The 24095-nt window shown below is 36.8% G+C and overlaps 1 protein-coding gene across 1 annotated transcript; it reads left to right on the top strand.

The window, feature by feature from the left end:
• The first annotated feature begins 2344 nt into the window (after positions 1-2344).
• On the top strand, positions 2345-22518 carry CRISP1 (cysteine rich secretory protein 1). Its single transcript, XM_027126819.1, has 8 exons — positions 2345-2551; positions 8782-8849; positions 11554-11682; positions 15485-15575; positions 16746-16894; positions 18430-18521; positions 20653-20741; positions 21874-22518. The coding sequence occupies exons 2-8, from the start codon at positions 8784-8786 to the stop codon at positions 21972-21974; spliced, it is 717 nt and encodes a 238-aa protein (XP_026982620.1). The 5' UTR covers positions 2345-2551; positions 8782-8783; the 3' UTR covers positions 21975-22518.
• The last annotated feature ends 1577 nt before the right edge of the window (positions 22519-24095 follow it).

Below are 24095 nucleotides of genomic sequence, written 5' to 3'. Positions count from 1 at the left end.
TGTACATCTCAGCAGGAAGTTCTTACAGGAGATGTTATTAGGTTAACTCTTATCCTAAGGATATTATAGCCATAATGTATGTAACTTTTCTTGTACAAATATCTTTTTCAAACAGCGTTTAACGCACAGACACTGGTTTCTTCTTTCTCTGTATTTATGTTTGTGTTTTCTGAAATTTTTGGTAGTCAACCTTCAAGTAAATGATTGATTTTTTAAAGTTTTTTTAATTCATATATTTTAACAAACATGATGTGCTTATAAACATATTAGTCTTCCTCTATCTCCAAAAGATTTTGGGGGATAATTCCAATTCTATTCTATTCTATCATATGTTAGACCAATGTGTCCTGATTTTCTGTTTTAGAAAAAAAAGTCATGGCAGATCATTTCTTACTATGCTAAGAAGCTTAAACAGAAAAAGAACAATGTATGAAAATAAGAGAGATGTGAATGAAGCAGCCAACTGGCATCCATGCTTCAGACTCGTATGCAAATCAAGTTACTCTGTGCTTTCCAACACTTCCCAAATTCTTTTAAAACCATATTTGAAAAAAAAAAAAAGAAAAAGAAAAAAAAAACATATTTGAAGCTGGATAGCAACTCTCTATGAAGACATCAGTGATAAAAATGCAGACAGCATTGTGTTGGGTAGAGCAATGCCAGGAGTTGACAGGACCAACAGATAAAACCAAAGCAATTAAGTTTCCATAAACACTTGACTTGGTGTTGAATCAACACTCTTCTTTCTAAACAGCAGTGCAGCAAGGCATAAATGACAAATCATACATTTCCAATCTATAAACCATGCTGGTTTGATGAAGTAACAGAATTCTCTTCCAGCTTTTCTTTTTACCATGTGGAAGAAAAAAAAAGTTACTCAGTAATTTGTGAGTTTTACTTGAGACATAAATTTCTCTGTCCACAAAATATTAAAAGATTTATAGATGAGATTTGGCATGCTTCCAGCTTACTACCATTCCTCTCCAGCAACAACAACAAATTCTTATGGCTAGAGGTAAGCAATTTTTGAATGACATTTAGTCATCCTTTCTCACAAACTGTTTTCCAGGCATTTATTACCACCTCTTTGGAAAGCTAGAAAATGCTGTCTCAAGAGCCTTCAATCTTTCTGTTATTTTTTATTTCCTATCCCCCATCTCAACACATAACACAAAATAACTCATGACTACACACTCTTTGCCTTATTTCATTCCCTTGTAGATAGGTATTCAATTGACCTTTCTCAGGAAAGATCCAAGGAACACTTTTTTTTTTTTTTTTTTTTTTTGCGGTATGCGGGCTTCTCACTGTTGCGGCCTCTCCCGTTGCAGAGGGCAGGCTCAGCGGCCATGGCTCACGGGCCCACCCGCTCCGCGGCGTGGGATCCTCCCGGACCGGGGCACGAACCTGTGTCCCCTGCATTGGCAGGCGGACTCTCAACCACTGCACCACCAGGGAAGCCCCCAAGGAACACATTTTTATTAAATAATAGTGTCTTCTTTCTTCCAAAGAACAAAGGCATAAGTCACAATGGAAAAAAAAAAGAAAAGGATACCAGAACCTATGTAGAGACTTCAATATAAACGCCATGCACTCATGCAAACAAGCATTTCCCAAGTTTTCAGAATAATAAATCAAAAACATCTGATTTTACCTGTGATTTTCTACACTCATATATGATTTCCATCTGTGCAGCAATGTCCTTCTTTGCTTTAAAAGTCTTATTTATTTGCCCTCATCTAGCTCAAATGGCATCTAGAGTATTTTAGTATCTAATACAATATGATTGAAAATTTCCAGACGTTTCAAGGCAGTCCGTTGCTTCCACAAGACTTTGGACAAATTTTTATTAGAATGCTCTCATATCGCAGGTGGTTTTCCTGTTAAACAAGAAGCTCCTTAGGAAAATGGACTATTTATCTTTTCATTCCCAGAATCTCAGTGTCTGGCATTTATAGTGCAGTTGCCATAAATACATTGTATGTACTATATACCAGGTGTTAGACTGCAAACTTCACGAGATTGAGCAGTTTATATATTTGATTATTTCAGGTTTCTTTAGTGTCTAGGGGAGAGCATGTTACATATTAATATCTCAATAAATACTTATTGAATGCATCCATTCTTGCATGCAAAGAAAGCTGATAAGCTGCTTTTCTTTTCTGGGCCATGGGGTCACTCTCCCTTTCATTGTCTTGCTACCTGACTGTGGCTCCAGTGAATCATGCAACTAATCTTTGCCGCTTGTTCCAAATGTGGAAGTTTAACACTGGTGAGGTTCTTAGATGACGTAGTCTAGATTACAAACTAGAAACGCATCCACAATCATGACTTGTAAGCTGCACAGGCTCTAGATTTGTTGTGATTATTATGTGTTTATGCCCCTTGTCTGCTGTAAATTCCTGAATCTCTTGTAAGCATTTTCATTGAGATGACTTCCTCATAGAGCAAATCTTCCGTGTGGAGTATTGTGTAAAGGCAAGAGCACACTATACAGCCAAATATCTGGGTCTCATCAGAACATTGAATATTACAAACTGTGTGAACTGGGGTAAGTGATCTATGATTTTAAGTGTCCGTTTAGTTATTTGAAAAGTGAGATTAATGATAAATGACTACTTAATAGCATTGTCATAATGTTAAATAAGAGATAATGTGCAGTCTTATCTTAGCACCATCCATTATAATGTAAAAGTAAACGTTAGTTAGAGAACAGACTTGTGGCTGCCAAGGGGGAGAGGGGTAGGAGAGGGATAGAGTGGGAGTTTGGGGTTAGCAGATGCAAATTAGTATATATAGAATGGATAAATGACAAGGTCCTACTGTATAGCACAGGGAACTATATTCAATATCCTATGATAAACCATAATGGAAAAGAATATAAAAAAGAATGTATGTATATGTATAACTGAATCACTGCTGTATAGCAGAAATTAACACAACACTGTAAATCAGCTGTACTTCAATAAAAAAGTAAATAAAACACCATAACCACTTTGGGGGAAAAAAAGTAAATGTTAGCTATTTCCATGCTTTTAATAAAGGGATTAATAAACTTAGACATACTATGCAAGTGTAATATTACTTATTCAGATCACTCTCGAGAACTTCTTGTAGCAAGGCTAAGAAGAAACTGATTTTCATGTAGGGCCAATTACCATGTGGTTATATACATCTTAAAGTGCCAATGTAGGCATCTTTTATTTCATGAACTATGTGACACTGCTTCCAAAGCAACCAGCCAGTCATAAGACAGGGGTCCTCTGTCTCTTTTATAACTGAAGACAGGCTAGTTTCAAATTTTACCTTGGCAGTCAACAGGCATTTCATGGATTGTCATAAACCGCGTAAGTATATATGTGATTCTGTTTACATATGCCATTATATTACACTGGTCCATTTATCTACAGTGGTGCCACTAGTACTCTTTCTTAATTACTACAGAATCATAGTAAATCTTGATATCTGATAGTGTAAGTCCTCCAGCTTTGTTCGACTTCAGTATTTTATCAATGTTCAAATCAAGCTTAGAACAACTTCATGACTCATGACTTAAATAGGATGGACAGACACACACACAAACACAAGCACTAACCATAAAGAAAGAAAGATAGGTGGAACGTATTTAAATAAAGAAGTTTTTAAAACAAAAGATACAATTAAAAGAGTTCAGAAAGTAAGACAGGCGAAGAAGAAAGATTCGTAATACATACATTTGACAAATACTTTATATCAAGAACATACAGAGAATTAATACAAACCAATAAGAAAAAGGCAGTCAACCTAATTACAACAGCAAGCAAACAAATTGACAGAGACTTCACAAAAGATGGTATCAAAGTGGCTGACAAACATATAAAAGTGTGTTCAATATCATTAGTAATTAGACGAATACAAATTAAAAAACCTGATGAAATTCCATTACATAAACATAATGGATAAAATTTAAAAAAAATAAAAAAGAATACCAGGTATGGGTGAGGATATGAAGCTGGTAGAAGTAAAAAGGTATATATTTCTACAACTCCATTGGAAAAATATTTGACAGTACCTACTGAAGGAAAACATATGTATACCATATAACCTAATAATTCTACTTCTGGGTATATGTCCAAAAAAAGTAAATAATAATATGTATCAAAAGGCATATGGAAAAAGTGTCCATAGAAATTTTATTTGTAATAGCTCTAAACTGAAAACAAACCAAATGTTCATTAATAATAGATTGGGTAAATAAATTATATTATCTGCATACTACCCAGCTATTAGCAAAAGTAAACTTCTTTAAAAGCAACATGGATGAATCTCACAGGCATAATATTAAGTGAAAAAGTTTAGATACTAAACTATATATATTCTGCTTATGTAAAGTTTCAAAGCTGATTAAACTAAGCCGTAATTATGGAAATCAGAAGGATTTTTACTCTTAGGAATTACTGACTGAAAGGGGAACCAGAGACCTTCTTGGGTGGTGGAACTATTTTATATATATATATATTGCTTTGGTGGTTACACAGGTACATACATATTTACAAATTTATCCATCTGTACACTTAAAATTTACATACTTTACTAAATATAAGTTATACCTTAGTAATTATTTTTAAATTTACAAATTCACTGAGGCAAAGAAGATAAAAAGGATTGATGATCTAATCCTTGTAGAGTTCATTCTTTTGAATTCTTTAATTAAGGGAAGGAAGGAACTGTTCTTCCTGTAAGTGCTTTCTGAGAAGGACATGGTCTAACAATTTAATCCATATATGAGAATGCATTCCCAAGGGCATGCCAGAGGGCAGGACTCAGTTCTCCTTAGTCTTTTCCCTCATTTTTGATCTTTCTTCCTACCAAATATTAAGTTACAAATATCCAAGTTCTGTTTATACGTTAATAAGGCATACAATCTGAAACAGAAATGTAGGGAAAATTAATTTTAATAGTCAGTGTATCAAGTTTCTGGTATTACTATTGGAAAATAGTTTGATTTGGGGCTTAAAATTGCCTATTGCTTATTAGATAACTGTGTTAAGTAGGGATTGATGCTCAAGTTAAGGAGCATCAGTGAGCTGATATCTCAGCTGCTCTGTAATACTTCTGTTCAGAAGAGCTGCCTTTACCTGAGTACTGTGCAAGCAACTGGAATTCCTTAGTTAAAAATGGCCTGCTTAGTATCCAGGTTTTGAGTCCTCCAGGCAGTGGAGAATCATTCAGATCATTCTGGAGGTTTGGCCCTGGTCCTGTTCCTGAAGCTACCCTTGTTCTAATTCTCCAGTAAACAAGCCTCAGTGTGTCCCCAGAGTCTCTAACCCTGGGGCCACTTATTTTTCCACCCCCATAACCTCTACTCAACCTCGGAGTCACGCTCTCCAGTTTTCATCTCTATTTCTGCACCTTGGTCACTTCTGCTGGAGTCACTGTTTGCCAAAAGCTCTGCCTATTGCCTGCTGCTTTCTAGTCCTTTAACCTGACCCTTTGACTCTACCTCTGAAGACGATCCCAGAGCCCAGTCTGTACTTTTATAATAATTATGGGCCAACAAGGATGCCTTTATAACTACTTGGATCCAATCTCATTCTAAAATGCTTAATATACTACTGATGCCCAGGTATTAACCTCTACCTCTCTGTTTTGGCTCAGTTGCTCCAAGTGGATATTTGAACCTTAAGTAAAGGTATCCTCTTATTTTCCTCGTAGCCTCTGATTTCTGAAGAGTTTTAGGTCAAATGCACACATTCTGCCTATTCATAGACCCCAAGCCAAAACTTAGGCTCAAAAATCTGAGGTCCCCTGCGGCTTAGTTGCCCTTAACTTCAACCGATCAAAGTTCTTTGGAGGAGCCAAAGTTGCTAAGGTAACTGGAATCCCAGGTGACACTGACTGTCCCATGAACACTCTCACGAGGTCACGATAAGTTTGGCCCATAAATTCTGACATTAAATCATCAATACACAGTATTGTATCTAATTCCTTATGTATCTTATATCACAAAATGATGATTTTTCACCCATTTATGACAGAAGAAAGATATTATATCTCTGTGTAAAATATCCAGGTTGTTTTTATCTATTTCCAGTAATATGGGGGATACTGTATGCTTTCAAAGGCCATCTATCAGAATTATAATCCATTTATAAAGTAACATATGCTTTCAAATTTGGATTAGGAAGCCCATTGAGCAGATTGCAACATTCTAAAAAGAACAATAGTAGCCAATTCTAAAGAGTTGGTTGTGTCTTGTAGTCCTATGAATTTGAATGCCATCTTGTTGGATTTCATTCTAAGCAAAAATAAGTTGACTTTCAGAGAACTTGTGGATTTATCAGTATCATAGATAATAGGAAAACCTAGGATAAAACATTAGTATTTTAACTCCAGGATCACTATGACTTTTATTATACCACATGTATTGATTAGCAGATTGTGTGTGTGTCTGAAATTATTATTCAATTATTATTTAAATTATTAAATTATTATTTCAACTGTATAAAATTTAATTTATTTAATAAATATTTATTAAACACTTATTATGTATCAGGTATACTTAGAAGTAAAATTAGTTTTGTATCATGTCAAAAGAAAAAAGTGCAAAGATTTCAATCAATTTCCAATCCTGAAGCACAAATCCTATGGTAATTTATGAAAAGTATCCTAAAAATGGCTGGGTGTTTGTGTTAAAATATTTATGATAACATTACTTATTGAGAAAAATATTAAAGCTTAAAATCCAACTTAGCCAAAATCTTAAGTTAGTTACAACTTATTCACCTTATCAAAATGATGCTCTTAATGAACATATAATAACAATAGAAATGCTACTGAATACGATTTGGGGGTATATTATGTGTTTATGTATAAATCTAAGTGCAGAATTTACACATAAGAAAAAAGACTGGAAAGATAAAATCTAAATTGTCAATGCCAGTTGTTTGGTGTGAAACAGGTAATATTTTTGGAATTTCTTAAACATTTTATAACAGCTTTTTTGAGGTACATGCTAGTGTATATCCAGAAAACATCATAACAATTAAGATAACGAGCATACACACCACCCCCCAAAATTTTCCCTTAGAAAATGCAACAGAAGTTATAGACAGCTTCATTAAGGGGACTAACTTGAATAATAACAGTTCACTGAATAAAGACAGAGATACAGAGATATAGAGATATAGTGTAAGGGGTCTAAATATTAATATGTGTGTATATATCAACCTACTATAGCTCAGAAGCTTTTTTTTTGCGGTATGCAGGCCTCTCACTGCTGTGGCCTCTCCCGTTGCGGAGCACAGGCTCCGGACGCGCAGGCTCAGCGGCCATGGCTCACGGGCCCAGCCGCTCCACGGCATGTGGGATCCTCCCGGACCGGGGCACGAACCCATGTCCCCTGCATCGGCAGGCGGACTCTCAACCACTGTGCCACCAGGGAAGCCCAGTTCAGAAGCTTTTTTATTCTATTTTTTCTTCAATAACTCAGGTAAAAAATTATTGGCTTTATTGGATTTTTGAGGACTAAGTAAGAGAATAGGTTGCATATTTCATCATCTGTGTTACTATATTACTATCTTAGGGTTTGAGGGTTTGTAACATTTTGGAGGAAGGAAGAGAGGAAGTGAAAGAAAAAGATGGAAAAAAAAGTGCAATAAGGGACAGATTGTATGTGTATGTTCTCTGAAAAAATTGATTTACAGAATTCTTTTCATACAAATATGTTTGGCAGTGTGTGGGAGGAGCTTGAGAGCAATGGCAAATCGCATTGCGTGTATTATTCTGCACAAATCACTTAACCTGCTTTTTGAAAGTCTTCTTTAAAATACGAACCAAACTGTTAGCCTCTTCTGCTTCCCACTCAGCAGGACTGATTCAGAAATAAATTTGTCAGATCGTAAAAAGAATGTACCAAACAAATTTAATAACATATGCTTATTAATATCCTAGCATCAGCAACTTATATCAAATAGAAATAGAAGAGAGGGTATATTAGCTCTGATTTGCTCCACTCACAATGACAATCATTTTCAGCAGAGTGATCAGACTTTACAGAATGTCTCTAAATCATGTACATACATCACTTGTACCAACGTCACACCTCCTCGCTATAGGCAATAGAGAATTCAAATCGAACCTTGTTGTTTTATGTTAGTTTCCTGTTGCTACTGTAACAAATTCCTATAAACTCAGAATCTTCAAACAACACAAATTTACTATTTTATAGTCTGGAGGTCAGAAGTCCAAATGGGGCTCACTGAGCTAAAATCAAGATTCAGCAGGAAGACCCCAGGGGACAATCCTTTTCCTTGTCTTTGCCTACTTCCAGAGGTTGCCCATATTCTCTAGCTCATGGTCCCTTCCTCTATCTCCAGAGTTAGTCGTGGCTAGTTGAGTCTTCCTCATAATCCATCATTGACACTGGCCCTCTCTTCCACATCCAAGTACCCTTGTGATGACATTGAGTTCATGTGTATAATCCAGGACAATATCCCTACTTTAAAGTCAGCTGGCTAGCAATTTGAATTTTACCTGCTACCTTAATTCTTTTTTGTCACACAATGTAACACATTCAAAGGTTACAGGGATTAAGACATTAAATCTATTATTCTTCCAATCACAGTTCTCTCTTCTTCTCTTGTTCGTAATGACTAACATATTCAACCTTGCTCTGATCCTGCAGGTCTCTTTTTGCAGAAGCTGCAGGTATAGGTAAAAGTGTTTCCAAAAAAGGCTTTATTACAAAACATTATCCCACAAGTTTGCAATAGTCTAAATTTATGTAACTTTTCTTTCCAGGGATGACAATGAAACACTTCTTATTATTGGCTGCTGCTGCCGTCTTCCTGCACGTTTTGATTACAAGAGTATGTGAGGATTGTATGTTTTATGATTACTTTTGAGAAGAGGATAAGAGCTACCCCTCTGCTGGAACTCAGTGTGTTACAGGCACTGTTGTAAGGACCCTATGCCCATTACTCATCTAGTTCTCACCATAGCCCTATTAGGCAAGTACTATTCATAATCTCAGATTACAGAGAAAGAAACCAAAACATAAGGAGGTTAAGTCATATATGTTCAAGGTCAGATAACTGGGAAGTGACAGAGCCTGAAGGTAAATTCAAGCAGTTCGGCTCCATGGGCCTGTGCCTATGTCATTATAGCCTCTCTGGATAATTCAAAAAAGCTAAAGATGTAGGGCGGGAATTACTTTCTTTACAACCGATCCATGCATTTTCCAAGACAAAATGGGAAAAAGGTATTATTTTTTAGTTTTTACCCAGAAAAGCTAAGTATTTCATCAATATCCCAATTGAGCTCTCTGACTTATGACTATAACATCCAAATCAAATATAAAATGAAAGGTGCAGCAGCAAGGAGAGAAGTGTGAGGAACTGTTAGCAACGGGGTTAATATATGAGGCCTGAAACTCACTGCTTATTAAAAACAAGCGTTTCAACATTCACACAGCAAAAACCAAACATTCAATGGTATCTAATAAGATATAAATTCCTAATATTTTATGATCATCAACTAAGTACCTCTAAATAATCTCAATGATATAAAGAAAATATTACATTTTTTAATGTACCCAAAATATTTCTATGATGAGCTGAAGCTAATAGTTTTGGTAAAGAACATGAGTGCCTTGTTTATTTTCATATGCTAAATAGGAGAAGTCAAAAGTCAAAGGCGCTTAATTCAATCAATGAAAGAAAATCCACATATATTAGATTACTGGGGTGCTGTGTTGGATCTTTTCACTCACACTTTTTTCCCAAAGAGAAACCAGGTGGAGCTCTTGCCCAGTACACAATCCTCCAGTAAGCTGGCGGTGCGGCATTTTGGAGTCCTCATCAGGTATAGGCTGTGACCATCACGGTGGGGAACTAAAAAGCCTTGGAGGAGAGGTTTAAGAGAGGAAGAGTTCAAGTTCTGAGATATCAGATGGTTGAGTCATCCAGGTGGATGCTGGATGCTGAATTTGGGGTGGACAAGATGAATTGTTTTAGGAGACCCCGTTTCTATAAATGAGAGAAATTGACAGGAAAACCATTGTAGGAGAGTAAATGTTCAGGAATGATGTAGGTAGAGCTAATTGCCATGAGTTTCACTGGAGCAGGGTTGTTTTGTTTTGTTGCGGTATGCGGGCCTCTCACTGTTGTGGCCTCTCCCGTTGCGGAGCACAGGCTCCGGACACGCAGGCCCAGCGGCCATGGCTCACGGGCCCAGCCGTTCCTCAGCATGTGGGATCCTCCCGGACCAGGACACGAACCCGCGTCCCCTGCATCGGCAGGCGGACTCTCAACCACTGCCACCAGGGAAGCCCGGAGCAGGGTTTTTTTAGAGGAGCAAGGAGAATTATAATCTGAAACTTGTAAGGGGATCATGGGTTCCCAACCTTCCCTCAAATCTAGCCCAGGCTACCTGCTGTATGACAGGAAAATAATACCTCGTGAGTGTGCTTTTGAGGAAATCATGTCCACAGGGGACAGTCTCTAGAGGAGTCTACTGATTTTATAGTTTTCTCCCGATATCCTTAAACTGTTGATATAAAATAAATGACAATAACTACTTCTGTATTTGAGCAAGGTATGGCTGAATCCCATCCATTCAGAAACTGTATTGATAGTCTTGTGGTAGTTGAGGAATAGATAGATACCACTCAAATTATACTACATAAGCATTGTCACTTAAAAAAAATAGTATGAAACGCATGTGATATGATATCTCACACACACACACACACACACACACACACACACACACAAAAGAAGATGTTCTTTATAAAAACTAATGCTAACCTAAAATATTAAGGCCATGCATTGTTCTTAGTGAGTTACAGGATAAAAGGTAAACAAATGAAAAGAACGGTCACAAATTCTAGACTGTAGTTGATTTGAATTCTATTTTGTTTTTTTTAACAAATAATAAAATAAACAAAACTGTTATTGTCAATTCCATATTACAAATTGTTTTTGAATTCTATTTTGTATGTATACATACTGATACAAATACCAATGTTTTCTCATATGAATAAGACAGAGATGCCGAACCTGGGTTGAAGATATTAGAGGTTTTGTACTCAATAATGAACCTTTTAGATTCTCCTAGACACATACCTTTAAATAATATTCAAGTGCAAGTGTTTATTTGGGAAGCAGAGAGAAGGCTTCTAGGTGGGGTGAAGAATGTGCCAAGGAAGGGAAGTCGGTCAGTAAAAGGTGTAATATTATCGAAACATCTTCCACTGTGGTGCACATTGCCCAATAAAATGCTTCAACATGGTCCAAAATACCAATCCTAAATCTGAAGAAAACCAGTCACAACCAGAACAGTCACTGTTCTCTAGACTTGTATAATGTCAGGCTGACGTTTAGAAGTCCTCAAAACCAGCACTGGAGAAATGGAGACTAATATACTGAGATGTTGTAGATTACAAAATGCTGTAGATCACTATTCATTCAACATCAATTATAAATTCATGTCACAAAGTCTACAAGTAATATACTATGCACTGCAAATTCCACTTAAAAGAAGTAAGACTAATTAATAATTTTCTGGTAACAGGCAAAACCACCTAAAGTTCCATATGATACACTCCTTATGGAACCGGCAACTGTCCAAGAAGAAATAGTGACTGTACATAACACCCTCAGGAGAGGAGTATTTCCACCAGCCAGCAACATGCTAAAAATGGTAAGATTAATTAAACAGCAACCACAGCAATGCCAATAATAGTAACGGTGTTTACTGAGATTTTATTAAGTTCTATTTGCTTTCCATATACTAAAAGTTTGGTCTTCACAAACAAACCGATCATGCAGCAGCAGAAGAAACAGAGGCACAGAGAAGGTAAGTAGTTTTCCCAAACTCATAGAGTTAGGAAATGACAGAGCCACAATTCCAACGCAGAAAGTCTAATTCACTCTTAATGGACCCTAAGACAGTGCTTGTCAAACTTGAGCGTGCTTAAGAATCAGCTGAAGAACTTGGTAAGGCACAGGTCCCTGGGCCCCACTCTCTGAGGTCCGATTAAGGAGGTCTGGGGTGGGGACCACTCCAAGCTCCTAGATGATGCTGACGCTGCCGGTCAGTATCGTCCGTGTAGCAGACTTTGTTTAATAAATTACAGAGGCATTTCACAGCTGTCTTCATTGAGCAGCAGCCCAGAGGCTAAGACACTCTCTGAGAATCAAGATGTCCAGGTTCTAAGCCAGGTGGTGCTGCCAGATGAACAAGTATTAGCAAATCTATTTCCCAGTTTCCTGGCATCCCATAAGAGAAAAGAGAAATTGTTTTTGCACTATAAACCTGCTGCATGAGCAGGCTAGGTGCTGTCAGACGAACAGATTTAGGGACTACTCAGGTGTATGAGGTGATTAGCCTCACCTATGTTATATCCCGGAAGTATCACTCAGGTTTTTGGTATCGTAAACCTGGCTCTTTAGCCCTGGACTGGCTTAGAGTAACAAGGGTCAGAAATAATGCAGGCTATGGGAAGTGATTCTAAGAGACAGCTTCCTCATGCAAATGACAAAGAGGAAGGAAGCTAGTGATGAGAAAAAATGATTTTGAAATTTATCTCTTGGTCATCTTAGAATCCAGAACAATAAAAGCCAGTAGTAGCACAGGCACTCTTACGTTGTGAGTACTGTAGCTAACATGCATATTCTGCTTACTACTGATGGGCAGGCAGTCTTCTAGGAGCGTATTGCATTAGTTCATTTAATCCTCTCAGTCATCTTGTGATGTAGATGATACTATCATCTCTATTTCACAGATAGTGAATCTGAACCTCAGAGAAATTCGGTAGCGCATCCAAAGTCCTAAGTACTGGATCAGTACAGATTCAAATACAAATGGCCACAGCTCCAGGCACCTGCTCTTAACTCTTTACCTTCCTTAGGACAAACAGGATTCAAAATCCTTGGTTTCCAGAGGAGCAAATAAGTGTAGCTGGGATGTAGTAAAGAAGTTACGGAGTGAACAGAAAATATAGTCTCTGATTTCAGAGACTTCATTATTGTGGATTCAAGGTGAATACAGAGGAAACGTTAGAACATATTGTTTGAATATATAGAATGAATATATTCAAGTGCTGAGGTGCAAAGGTATGAGGGATCAGCAAGATGATAAAGTAAGTGCACCAGTAAAACTGAGTAACATTTTAAAGGGAATATGGGAGTTGAGTTTTTCCATAAATAATGCATAGGGCACAGATAGAAAGGAACTGATAGAATTACAGTAGAGCTGAAGAGCCAATCACAACTGCCAGGCAGAGATTTTCCAAAAATGAAACAAGTTTCTGCACATGGGATTAGAACTTTATGTGAATAGAACCATTGATTAAAGCCAGAATTCATAACTTTGCTGCAATAACCATGAATACTTACTTTTGATTTTAATCACGGATGTATCACAAAAAAAGTTAGCATCTTAGCAACATTAATCAGAGGAAATATCCTAAAGAGCTTCCTCAAAGAGGTCTGAACTACAGACTGTTTGCAATTAATGGTGCAGGTAGTTTACCCAATAAGATAACAGACTGAGATGGAGATTAGCATGCATGATGCTTATTGGGGAATATCTCCAGATTTACACCGACCATGGATAGAGAGAGAGAAGCAACATAGGGCATACAAAGAAGTTTGGTCGTGATGTAGGCATAACAGGGGCCTCAGCTAACCCTACGGGAAGCTGTACAACTAGGACAACTCAGTACAACCTTGTGCTGCGTTGGAGGGAGGTTACATGGCACTTATAGTTATTACAGCTACTTGCTGTTAGATGTGGGCTGCCACAGGGAAGTGAGTATTCTCGCCAATGAGGATAATTTTTAGAGAAGACAGTAGGGCAGGACTCTCAGCTTAAGAGGAAATAAGTGCTTCAGTTCAGAAAGCGATCTGGGTATGGGTAGTGCATCACGCATGCACAACTAGCAATCAGCAGTAAATTAACCAGATAAGTTCCAGTCCTACTTATTTGGTAACCTGGTCATAATAGGCAAGATTTTATGCTCGTGAGTCCAATGATGGTATTCCCGCTGCCAGGAGGTGCTATGCCCTAATGGGATGTGTTATGTCATCTCTACTTTTTCAATTAGATGTATGCATCACTGAAATATATCTTTTCTTGCATGAAACAGTCAAACCCTAAAAAACCACATTTTTACTTTGACCCTAGGCTAATGAGTTACTTAATTAACCTCACAGTTTAACCAATTCATCAACCTGAGGGGTAATTCTGTAAAACTCACACAGATGGCAGCCTATGCATATAAGAGAGAAACTTCTTCGATGTCAGAAAAAATATTGAAAACCTAAGTTAGGGCATCATCCAAAAATTATTCTCAAGCGTAGCTGAATGATTTATGTGAAAGCCCGTAGTAAATAAGAAAGGCCACAACTTTTGTTGGTAATAATGTGTTGCATGCAGGTATCGGGACAGTCTTTTAAGGGGATGTGCATAATGTGAGAATGAAAGAATGCCTGGGAGAACATCCGTCACATAGTCCCATAACTGGTGTGGACACAGTCCCGTGTCCTTTGATTTGTGACTCATTCAAATCACAAAGATGTGTTATCCTTTTCTACACAAAAGACCTCATATTTGTAGATACAAACTTTGTCTCTTTTTAGTAGATTTTCTGCCTTTCATCAACTTTGGAGAAAAACCCAACAAAATGCTTCAGCTTAGCACAGTTGACACACATCACAAGTTAGGAGCACACACGCCAGAGCCAGAAGAACCTGGATTCCAATTCTCTTTTTGCCATTATTGGTTGTATTATCCTGAAAAATTATGCAACATCTCCGCACCTCAGTTTCCTGATTTGCAGATGGGGATAACAACAGTGCATCCCTTGTAGAATTGCTATGAGTAAAGATGAGAGAATATACATATAGAATTGGTAAGAGGTCCTGGCATGAAGTATTAGCTATGATTCGCTATTATTATTATTCATAATTTAGATGGAGATGTGTAATACTATACATGTTTCTAATCACAGAAATATTTATTGAGCATGTAGCATAAGATTTATCATGTCACAGTTGTATTGCATAAATTATCACATTAAAACTTTTGAACAAGCTATTGGGTATGAATTGTGGGGCATATTTTACAGATGAAAAAAAAACTGAGATTCAAAGAGATTAAATAATGTGTCAGAGGTAAAACTACTAATAAATGATGGGATGGATTTCTAACCCTGGTCTGTTTTACTGGAAGCATTTACTTAAATTCTTTAATATTTCTGAAAGAGAAGCTACAACTGAATGTTACTGCCAAATTTTGATTTTGTAAATTCAAGGGCTAAAACAATGGATTGAAAGATTTGTCTTTCTCTTCCAACCAAAATATTTAAGAGAGGTGCTGTGATTTAAATTGTTAGCTAATACAATTGAGGATATTGCTAGCCTTGGATTTTTAGAAACAATAAACTAGAATCTTATCAAGGAAATGTTAATAAGGCCATGTGCTTGTATTTCACCTGTAGAATTGGAGTGAAGAAGCTGCAAGAAACGCCAGAATGTTGTCAAAAGATTGTGAATTGGTAGAGAGCAATGCAGTTAAGAGGCGAATTACAAGCAGGTATATGACACACCTTTCTGCTCAAAAGTTCTCAGGAATTGTTAAGTAACCTGGTATGGGTAAGTTAAGTCATCTAGTCTGTATTTACATTTGCCCCATAAATGGTAGGAATTGTGGCCCACTGCACTGTTTCATTATTATTAATTTTTGAATTTGGAAATTCAAATTTTCAAATTCCTGATTCACCAAAAGAAAAGAATCAAAGCTCTCACTATCACAGAAGAATTCCGTAATATGATGATGACTAGCTGGAAAGCTGTATAGCTAGAAGGTTTCCACTCTATTTATTTCAGCTTCTCACAATATTACCATGGGGCTATCCTTAGCTTTGGAACACTAATACAGTTGAGAAGTGAGTTATATCCAACTCTACTAAGCTGCCCATGAGAACAATTTTAGGTGCTCAAAAATGAGTCCATCTCATGCCATGTATATTAGGTGGATCCCTGCTGGTTTCCAGAAAAGCCATCAGTACCTCCTATACAAGCAGACATTAATAACATTTATAGGATACTTGTTGATTATAAATATTTTTAAATATTAATGAAACTTCCATATTTACAGATCACTGGGCATCTTTGCCCAATGTTGTTAAGCAGTGAATTAGCAATGTGAGTCCCCCTGCTATATTTACAGATTATTGGGCATCTTTACCCAATGTTGTTGAGCTGTGAATTAGCAATGTGAGTCTTCCCTGCTCCAGACAAGGGCAGTTTACTCCCAAATATCATATTTGATCAAGGCCCACGTCACAAGAGGATGGAAGGTTAAATGAGCACATATTTATCTCAAGGTCTATGCGTGATGAATACCTCTGTGTGGCTGCTTTCAAGCCATGGGCCTGGTTACAACGCATAGGTTATTCTGATTGGTTGCACCCTTCTCCATCAGCTTGGACATGGCAGAGACTGAAATGTTGGTTGATCTGATTCCCAAGCTTGCAGATCATCCCCTACTGTCAAATTCTCAGCAAACTTGAGCACCACAAGTTTATTCATCAGTGAGAAAGAAAACTGTTAGCAGAGATTGAGCTGAGTTTGCTTCCTCTTATCAAACATTGCTTGGATGCCCAGTGAAACATTTGTAGAATAAAAGTACAAAAAGTATGCTTATAAAGTATTTCCAAATTTTGTAGAGTATGACCTAGCCCTTTTTCCTCCTTTCAGATAATTTTTGTGGAGAAAATATGCATCTGACATCTTATCCTATCTCATGGTCAAACGTAATCAGAATCTGGTACAGTGAGTCTAAATATTTCAAGTATGGGGAATGGGCCTCGACAGATGATGACATGATGATTGAGCATTACACTCAGGTAAACTGTGTGCTGGCAAATATACCCATTGGTTAAGTGACTATAAGCATGCGTGGAAAATAGGCGAATGAGAACCACGGAAAATCATTCTATCCATTTTTTGCAAACTTACACCCTTTAAAGATTTTTGTTTACTTTTAGTGGAAAATAATATTTGGAAACCAGTATCTGGGATCTGGGTATGTGCAAGGACAGAGAAAAAACTAGGGAAGGGGTTGGAAAAGGAGGCTGAAACTTGATAAATGCAAGAGTGGAAGGAGATGAACACAGAAGGGAAGTGGGACTCTGTCACTGGAGCCTTATTAGCTATCATCAATTTTACATTGTATTTTAAATGCAGTAGAAGTCATTAAACAGGTGAATGATTTAACCTGATTCATGTTTTTAAAATACCATTGGGCTTCAGTGTAGATAATAAATTAATTCTACAAAAATGACTTTGAATATCTAAATCAGGTGAGTTATTTTCCAGTACAAAATAAATTAACAAAACTCATCCAGAATGGATAGATTTAAACATTGAACGTGCAAGAAATACAAAAATGGAAAAACAGCTGTTGTCCCCAAAGCAGAAGACTCAGATGTGACTGCAAAATCTGTAATAAAATTTACTTAAAATAAAGCCCACTTAAGATTAATGTTAAAAGCTGACGAAGATAGTACATTTAAAACTCATAGACTTAAATCACTCATGTATAGCAATGCAGACATTTCTAGCTAAAAGATTAGCAAATAGCATTCTTCTTTTAAGACTGATATCCTTGGACAAAAGCAGTATGTGCCAGGAACCCAAGAATATTATAGCATTAGACGATTTATTTATATAATTTACGTTATCAGACAGAGGATAAAAACCAAAATAATTACCCAGAGAGCTAAAAATATGACAAATGTGTGACGTCAGTTCCTACTTTCCATTTCTTTTAGATAATAGACTAGCCCCACTATTTCCATCAAAGGAGCATGAGCTCTATTACTTTGGAATAGTAATTTAATATTTCCTCTTCCAAACACTTAAAAGGTTTATTATCTAATCCCCACCAAATACCTATGATGTAAAAGATAATATTATTATATTCCATTTGAGGAATAGGAAAATGAAATTTCAAGACATAAAGCAAACTGGTAAATACCATCCCACCAGGAAGTGGTAGAGACAGACTTTGAACCTGACTCAATTTTTTCTCGAAGGTCAACTCGTTACTCTCCACCATGCCAGTTTTTTGATGATTAAGTAAAGTCCCTTCCATGCTTTGATTTTTATATGATCACCAAGCAGCCTTCATCAGGTTATTCCATATAGATTTGATAAGAAGAAGAGAATGAGTCAGGGTCAGCGATGGCAACTGGGTGTGCATATGTATGTGTGTTATCTAGACACATGGGAATCCTCCTGTTTCTAGGACTTCCTAATAAGCCATGCTCAAAGCATCCTAAAAACATGTGTCTTTATTTTCAATCAAGGATAACAATATTCGGAGAGTAATCATTTAGCAAACTACCAAATTGTTAATAAAATAACCTTATCTTTACAGGTTGTTTGGGCCACTTCTTACCTTATTGGCTGCGGCATATCATCATGTCATAAAGGAATTCAGTATCTCTACATTTGTCACTATTGTCACGAGTATGTATTTTACAGCTTAGCTTCACATAGCTTTTAGAAATATATTTCCCTTACTAGTTTCTCTAATTTAGTTTCTCAACCATTATAAAATAAAACTCAAATAAATATTTCTTATCAGTTAAGAACTTTAGGGATACAATGTCTTTTAGCCAACACCTAAAACACTACACCCACACACAGATATTTTTATTTATATTTTTCTAAATAAATCCTTATCTCAATATAATGTTCAAATTAGGCACTATTACCAGTCATCTGGCTATGTGTTATTCCTTCTTCAAGTACTATTAGTTAAGAGAAACAAATTTCATCTAGCTTAAGCAAAAAAAAAAAAAGGATATTTATTTTAACAATGCAAGAGTATTTTTAGAATGCAAGGGCAAAAATGCAGTGGAGTATCAAGAATGAACAAATGAAAAAGCCAAGTGTTTTTGTATTTAGCATTTTAGTATTGACATATGTATTTCCTTTAGAAATTAAATTTACATGTTACCAAAGGTGTGAGCAACAATTCCAAGAAGAGATCCTCTGATTGCTCTGGTTAGGGACAGCTGTACTCCTTTGTCTTGTCACCTCTGGTTATGAAGCAAGGTCAACTTCAGAAAAGGTAACTGCAAGAACCCACAGGGACCCACTTGTGTGGCTTGAGTGGTGATTATCAGAAAGCAGGGATTGTTCTGAGCTGCATATAAACCTCCATTAGTTTACTACAAATGCCAGTTTAAATGTTCTTCTGCTAAGGAAAGTTGTTGGTCTGCATATGTCTCCTTCAGCTGCCTGTGCTTACTTGTTCAATACACCAGTCTTTCCTCCATAAGATGAGCTCCAAGTATGGTAGTTATTGAACTCTCAGTTCCCATGTGTGTAGCACAATAAAAGATATGCAACATGAATCAATGAAATTGATTTCTCTCATAGTAAGTTACCATATTGACACTTTAAATGAGGTCTCCACTGTCCCTGTAGATTCAATAGATGTAACATATTCATACAATAGCTCTATGTGGGCTCTCTTCTGGTTTTATCATGTCTTGATTTCAGTACTTAATATTTGTTGTGATTTTATCTGTGTGGTTAGTACTAAAGACAGTAAGGTCTCCTTGCATATACAATGCATCAATTGTACTAAATCCTTATGGGAGCTCATGGTCTGCAGTAAACTTCTGACAACACAGAAAAGTAGAATACATGGGGCTGAAATAACGAGAATTTTCTCAGCCAAAGATGAGGCCAAGAGTCTGACAAAACCCCTTGCTGAATTAAGTAATGTTTCTTTTATAAATTCAAATTTTAACAGTTCATTCAAGGAGAAATATATCAGATAGAATGTTGTTTCAACTAGAATATTTACTTTATTTTTTATTCAATATTAAGTGCAAATCAGGAGTTTGGGGTTTTTTGAGCACACACAAGCCACTCGTTCTCCTTGCTTGGCCCTGCAATAAACCTTCCTCTACTCCAAAAGGAAAAGAGATTTAAGTGAAAATCAGCCATAATCCCCATTGTTTTCTTAGATATCTAAGGGAAGACCGTCTTCTCTGAAATTTTAAATTGGCTCAAAACAGGAAATTCTCATTTATTCTCTCTCCCCAAACTCCAACACTTTGGCTTTCTCCACGTTGTTGTACTTTCATCTTTTATAATAGTGCACATGTTTCTACAAATGACACTGACATGTATCAAAATTCTCATGATATAGGGCAAGATGAAGTTAGAACATCTCCAATTTGACTCACTTAAAAATTTTCTTACATTATTAAGAACCATGCCCTTTTACATAAATGTTTATCAAGTCCTTATGGGTATAAATAAGGATAAGAGTCCTATCATAAATGTTTCTAAAGCCCCCTGCTTGTTAGAACTTGACTGTCCAAAGAGATGCAAATTGTCTCAAAATATTCTTAGCACCTCAGAGTTGCCTGCGGTATATTCAAAAAGATAAATTATTCTCATTCTAAGGCTAGAAATCTTACATGTCATAGAGATTACGTACAAGTGGTTACAAGTGGTTTTCAAAAATTGTTTCATTGTTTTAAATTATTTTAATTGATTTTCAATAGTGAGTAAATTTTTATATGCATTTTTCAAACATCAATTTTATTAGGCCCTTTTTTCTTTATTCTTTTTTAAGGGGCAATGATCCTGACAAAAAGAATGTACCTTATAATGAGGGAACTCCATGCGGAGACTGTCCAAATAACTGTGAAGATAAACTTTGTAGTAAGTTTTACATCTCAGTGTGCTTACTCTTGACTGTTGATCTGGGAGCGATGTATCCTTAAAATCAAGCATGTAACAATATTGTACTTTTCTATTACTTTTTCTTCAATCATCCCAAAGGAAAAATCAACGTTCTCTGATTTCCCTTCCTCCACCCCCAGAGTGACCCAGAAGACCACTGATTAAATCTTTTGGATTGGAAATTAGAATGTCCAAGTCTAAACTCAAGGTTCCACCCTAAAGCTTAAAGTTCCCACCCTAATATGGGCACCTCGGATAACATGTTAATATAAGTATAAATTTTTCTCTGCTCTATAAAAAGTTTCTTGGCTCTCTTATTGCAGCCCTGAAGTTAGACATCTTGCTTTCAGGTTACCGGCGTTCTCAGATTACTTGCTGGTCATAACCTCCCTAACCTGCCTGACCACTTATCATGGCCGGCAATTTCTTACTGAGTGATCCTTATTCTTTGAAGTTTCCACTGACACACTGGAAGATATTAGCTGATGATCACACTGTCCGTTTACCGCACTTCCTTTTATTTCCTAAGTAAATCTTACCTAAAATGTAATATTAACCAAATGAGTTCCAATTACATGTTCATTTCCTTAGATAGCAAAAGTTTCTTTCTATAGAGCTTCCTACAGGCATAATTCCTTACTCCACAGGGATATGTTTATATCATAATTTTCAATAAGTTTGTGGAGAAATAACAAACCTCCCCCCCCAAAAAAAATATCCTTTACCTTCAGATTTGTAAGACCAAAAAACTTATTTTCCTTCACCTGACCAGGTCATTCTGTTTGCTTTTAAATTCTATCACTTTCAGTAATTCTTTTCTGAAAATAAATGTACTTGGAGACAGATCATATATCTACTAATTAGCTTTGCTACAGGGAATGGGGTAGGTTTTTTTTATCCAAGAGACAAAAGCAATGTCTACAATGGAATTGAAAAATGCAATAGAAGTGAAATGAGAGTAGAAAAGAAAAAAAGTATTACTTAAGAATATTGACTATATAACACAGAATATACGTATATCTCTTAAGCCCTCTACTCACCTATAAATGCATGAGAAAATGAGAGATGAGCTTTTGAGTCAATATTGGGTAACCCTGCTTCTTCCTTTCAGCGAACCCTTGCATCTACTACGATGGATACAGTAATTGTAAGACACCAGACACAAGGTCCTGCCTGCAGCCACCTGTCAGTTCAACGACTCTGCAAAGCTAGTTGCCTGTGTCCCACTGAGATAAAATAGCCTTTGTTATTTGCAGCTGTAATGTGCTGTTGAATCATACCTTTGACCTTACTTTGCTTCAGCAGTTTCCCCTGCATTTCATGTGGTTTTAATTACACCAGAGATCTTAATTTTCACTAATCAAATATGGGCATCAGTATGTTTACGACAGTGCCCCTCACTCCTGTTCTGATACATCGTGAAGTAACACTGTTTTAAACTTTCTTAAACCTGGGGTGAATATGATTGATGAAATATGACTGAACTATGAAATATGATTTAAATATGTGGCAGTTCAACACGTGCCTCATATTTAAATCATGTGATGTCTCGTTCTCAGGTTGACATGATTCAGTGGATTGGATGACTGATTCAGCAACCTGTGCTAAAGGAGGGTCTTTCCCTGTTTGTCTCCTTCCCCTGCTTTCCCAGGTCTCCAACCGCCCTGATGTTTGTCTTTTCTGTACAATTTACATGCACGAATAATTCTTCACTTCTTAACTTTACTTCTACCTTAAATCAACCATTAAAACAATCCACGAAGCAAACAAAGAGTCCAGTCTCATTACTTGAAAGGTAAACATTGGTTAACTGGAAATGATTTAAACGTCTCATTGTTTCATTGCCATGTCTATGCACATTTGTAAAGCAGGGCAAGAAAACCGCGTGAGTGCTTAATTTAACAAAAGATGTATTCATCATTGATTACATGCAAGGGGTAATCCATATATGGAGGATATTGTCTCCCTCATTTCAAACCGAATTGGGACATTAAAGAAGCCTAGTGAGGAGGGCTGTAGTAAACAAAGAGCCCATGGCTCTTCATTGGATGAGTCCTTGCCAAGAAAGCAGAGTCCTTCGTCTTCCTGTTGGGCTCTGCTATCCTCACAGGGTATGAGAGCTTCCCCTTTTGGTCTCCTGACTCTACTTCATTGAGGTTGCTGTTTATTAATCTTTCACGAGGGCAACTTTTTGAATATTTCCCAACCTCACTCCAATGACCACAGCTTATCAGGAGTGTTTGTGGACACAGCAGCATTCTTACTCCTAGACTTGAAATCTCATGGTATGTTCCAGGGTCACCATCAGGGGGAGTGTCAAGACTGGACTCAGGAACCCAAATACATTGTTCTATTAAAAACAGATGTGTGTGGAGACAGCCCACACTCTGTCTATGGAATGTGTATCTCTCTAAATAAAGCTGCTTTCAGTTTTTTAAAAAAACATAGATGTGTGTGTGCGTGTGTGTCTGTGTACATATACTAATGGATGTCCAGAAAACCTGTAAGACAAAGGTAGTAGAGAGCATCGTTGAGGGCAAAAACCTGATTAGATTGTTGGGTTTGTAGTGGAGCGCAAATGGGCACAAAAATGGATCCAGGTTACAGGGAAACTTGAAGGAAAGACAAACTGAATGACTTCGATTTGATGCCATAAGAAAAGGTAATACATCCTGATTCTCAATTTAAAAAGCTCTACAATATAGGCAGAACACTCTATGACATAAATCACAACAAGATCCTTTTTGACCCACCTCCCAGAGAAATGGAAATAAAAACAAAAATAAACAAATGGGACCTAATGACACTTCAAAGCTTTTGCACAGCAAAGGAAACCATAAACAAGACTAAAAGACAACCCTCAGAATGGGAGAAAATATTTGCAAATGAAGCAACGGACAAAGGATTAATCTCCAAAATTTATAGGCAGCTCAATAACAAAAAAACAACCCAATCTAAAAATGGGCAAAAGACCTAAATAGACATTTCTCCAAAGAAGATATACAGACTGCCAACAAACACATGAAAGAATGCTCAACATCATTAATCATTAGAGAAATGCAAATCAAAACTACAATGAGATATCATCTCACACCAGTCAGAACAGCCATCATCAAAAAATCTAGAAACAGTAAATGCTGGAGAGGCTGTGGAGAAAAGGGAACACTCTTGCACTGCTGGTGGGAATGTGAATTGGTACAGCCACTATGGAGAACAGTATGGAGGTTCCTTAAAAAACTACAAATAGAAATACCATATGACCCAGCAATCCCACTACTGGGCATATACCCTGAGAAAACCATAATTCAAAAAGAGTCATGTACCAAATGTTCA

The sequence above is a fragment of the Aethalodelphis obliquidens genome, unplaced genomic scaffold (genome assembly GCF_003676395.1).
Source record: "Aethalodelphis obliquidens isolate GAN/ISIS:26980383/991018 unplaced genomic scaffold, ASM367639v1 scaffold31, whole genome shotgun sequence".
NCBI classification, from domain to species: Eukaryota; Metazoa; Chordata; class Mammalia; order Artiodactyla; family Delphinidae; genus Aethalodelphis; species Aethalodelphis obliquidens.
The sequence above is the reverse complement of the archived record's forward strand: the minus strand, read 5'-3'. Positions and strand labels throughout refer to the sequence as shown.

Coding starts and splice junctions, on each gene's coding strand:
- CRISP1 (XM_027126819.1), top strand. CDS start 8,784: ATGACAATGAAACACTTCTTATTATTGGCTGCTGCTGCCGTCTTCCTG. Junction 8,850..11,553: donor TGCACGTTTTGATTACAAGA/GTATGTGAGGAT, acceptor TTCTGGTAACAG/GCAAAACCACCTAAAGTTCC. Junction 18,522..20,652: donor ATTTGTCACTATTGTCACGA/GTATGTATTTTA, acceptor TTCTTTTTTAAG/GGGCAATGATCCTGACAAAA.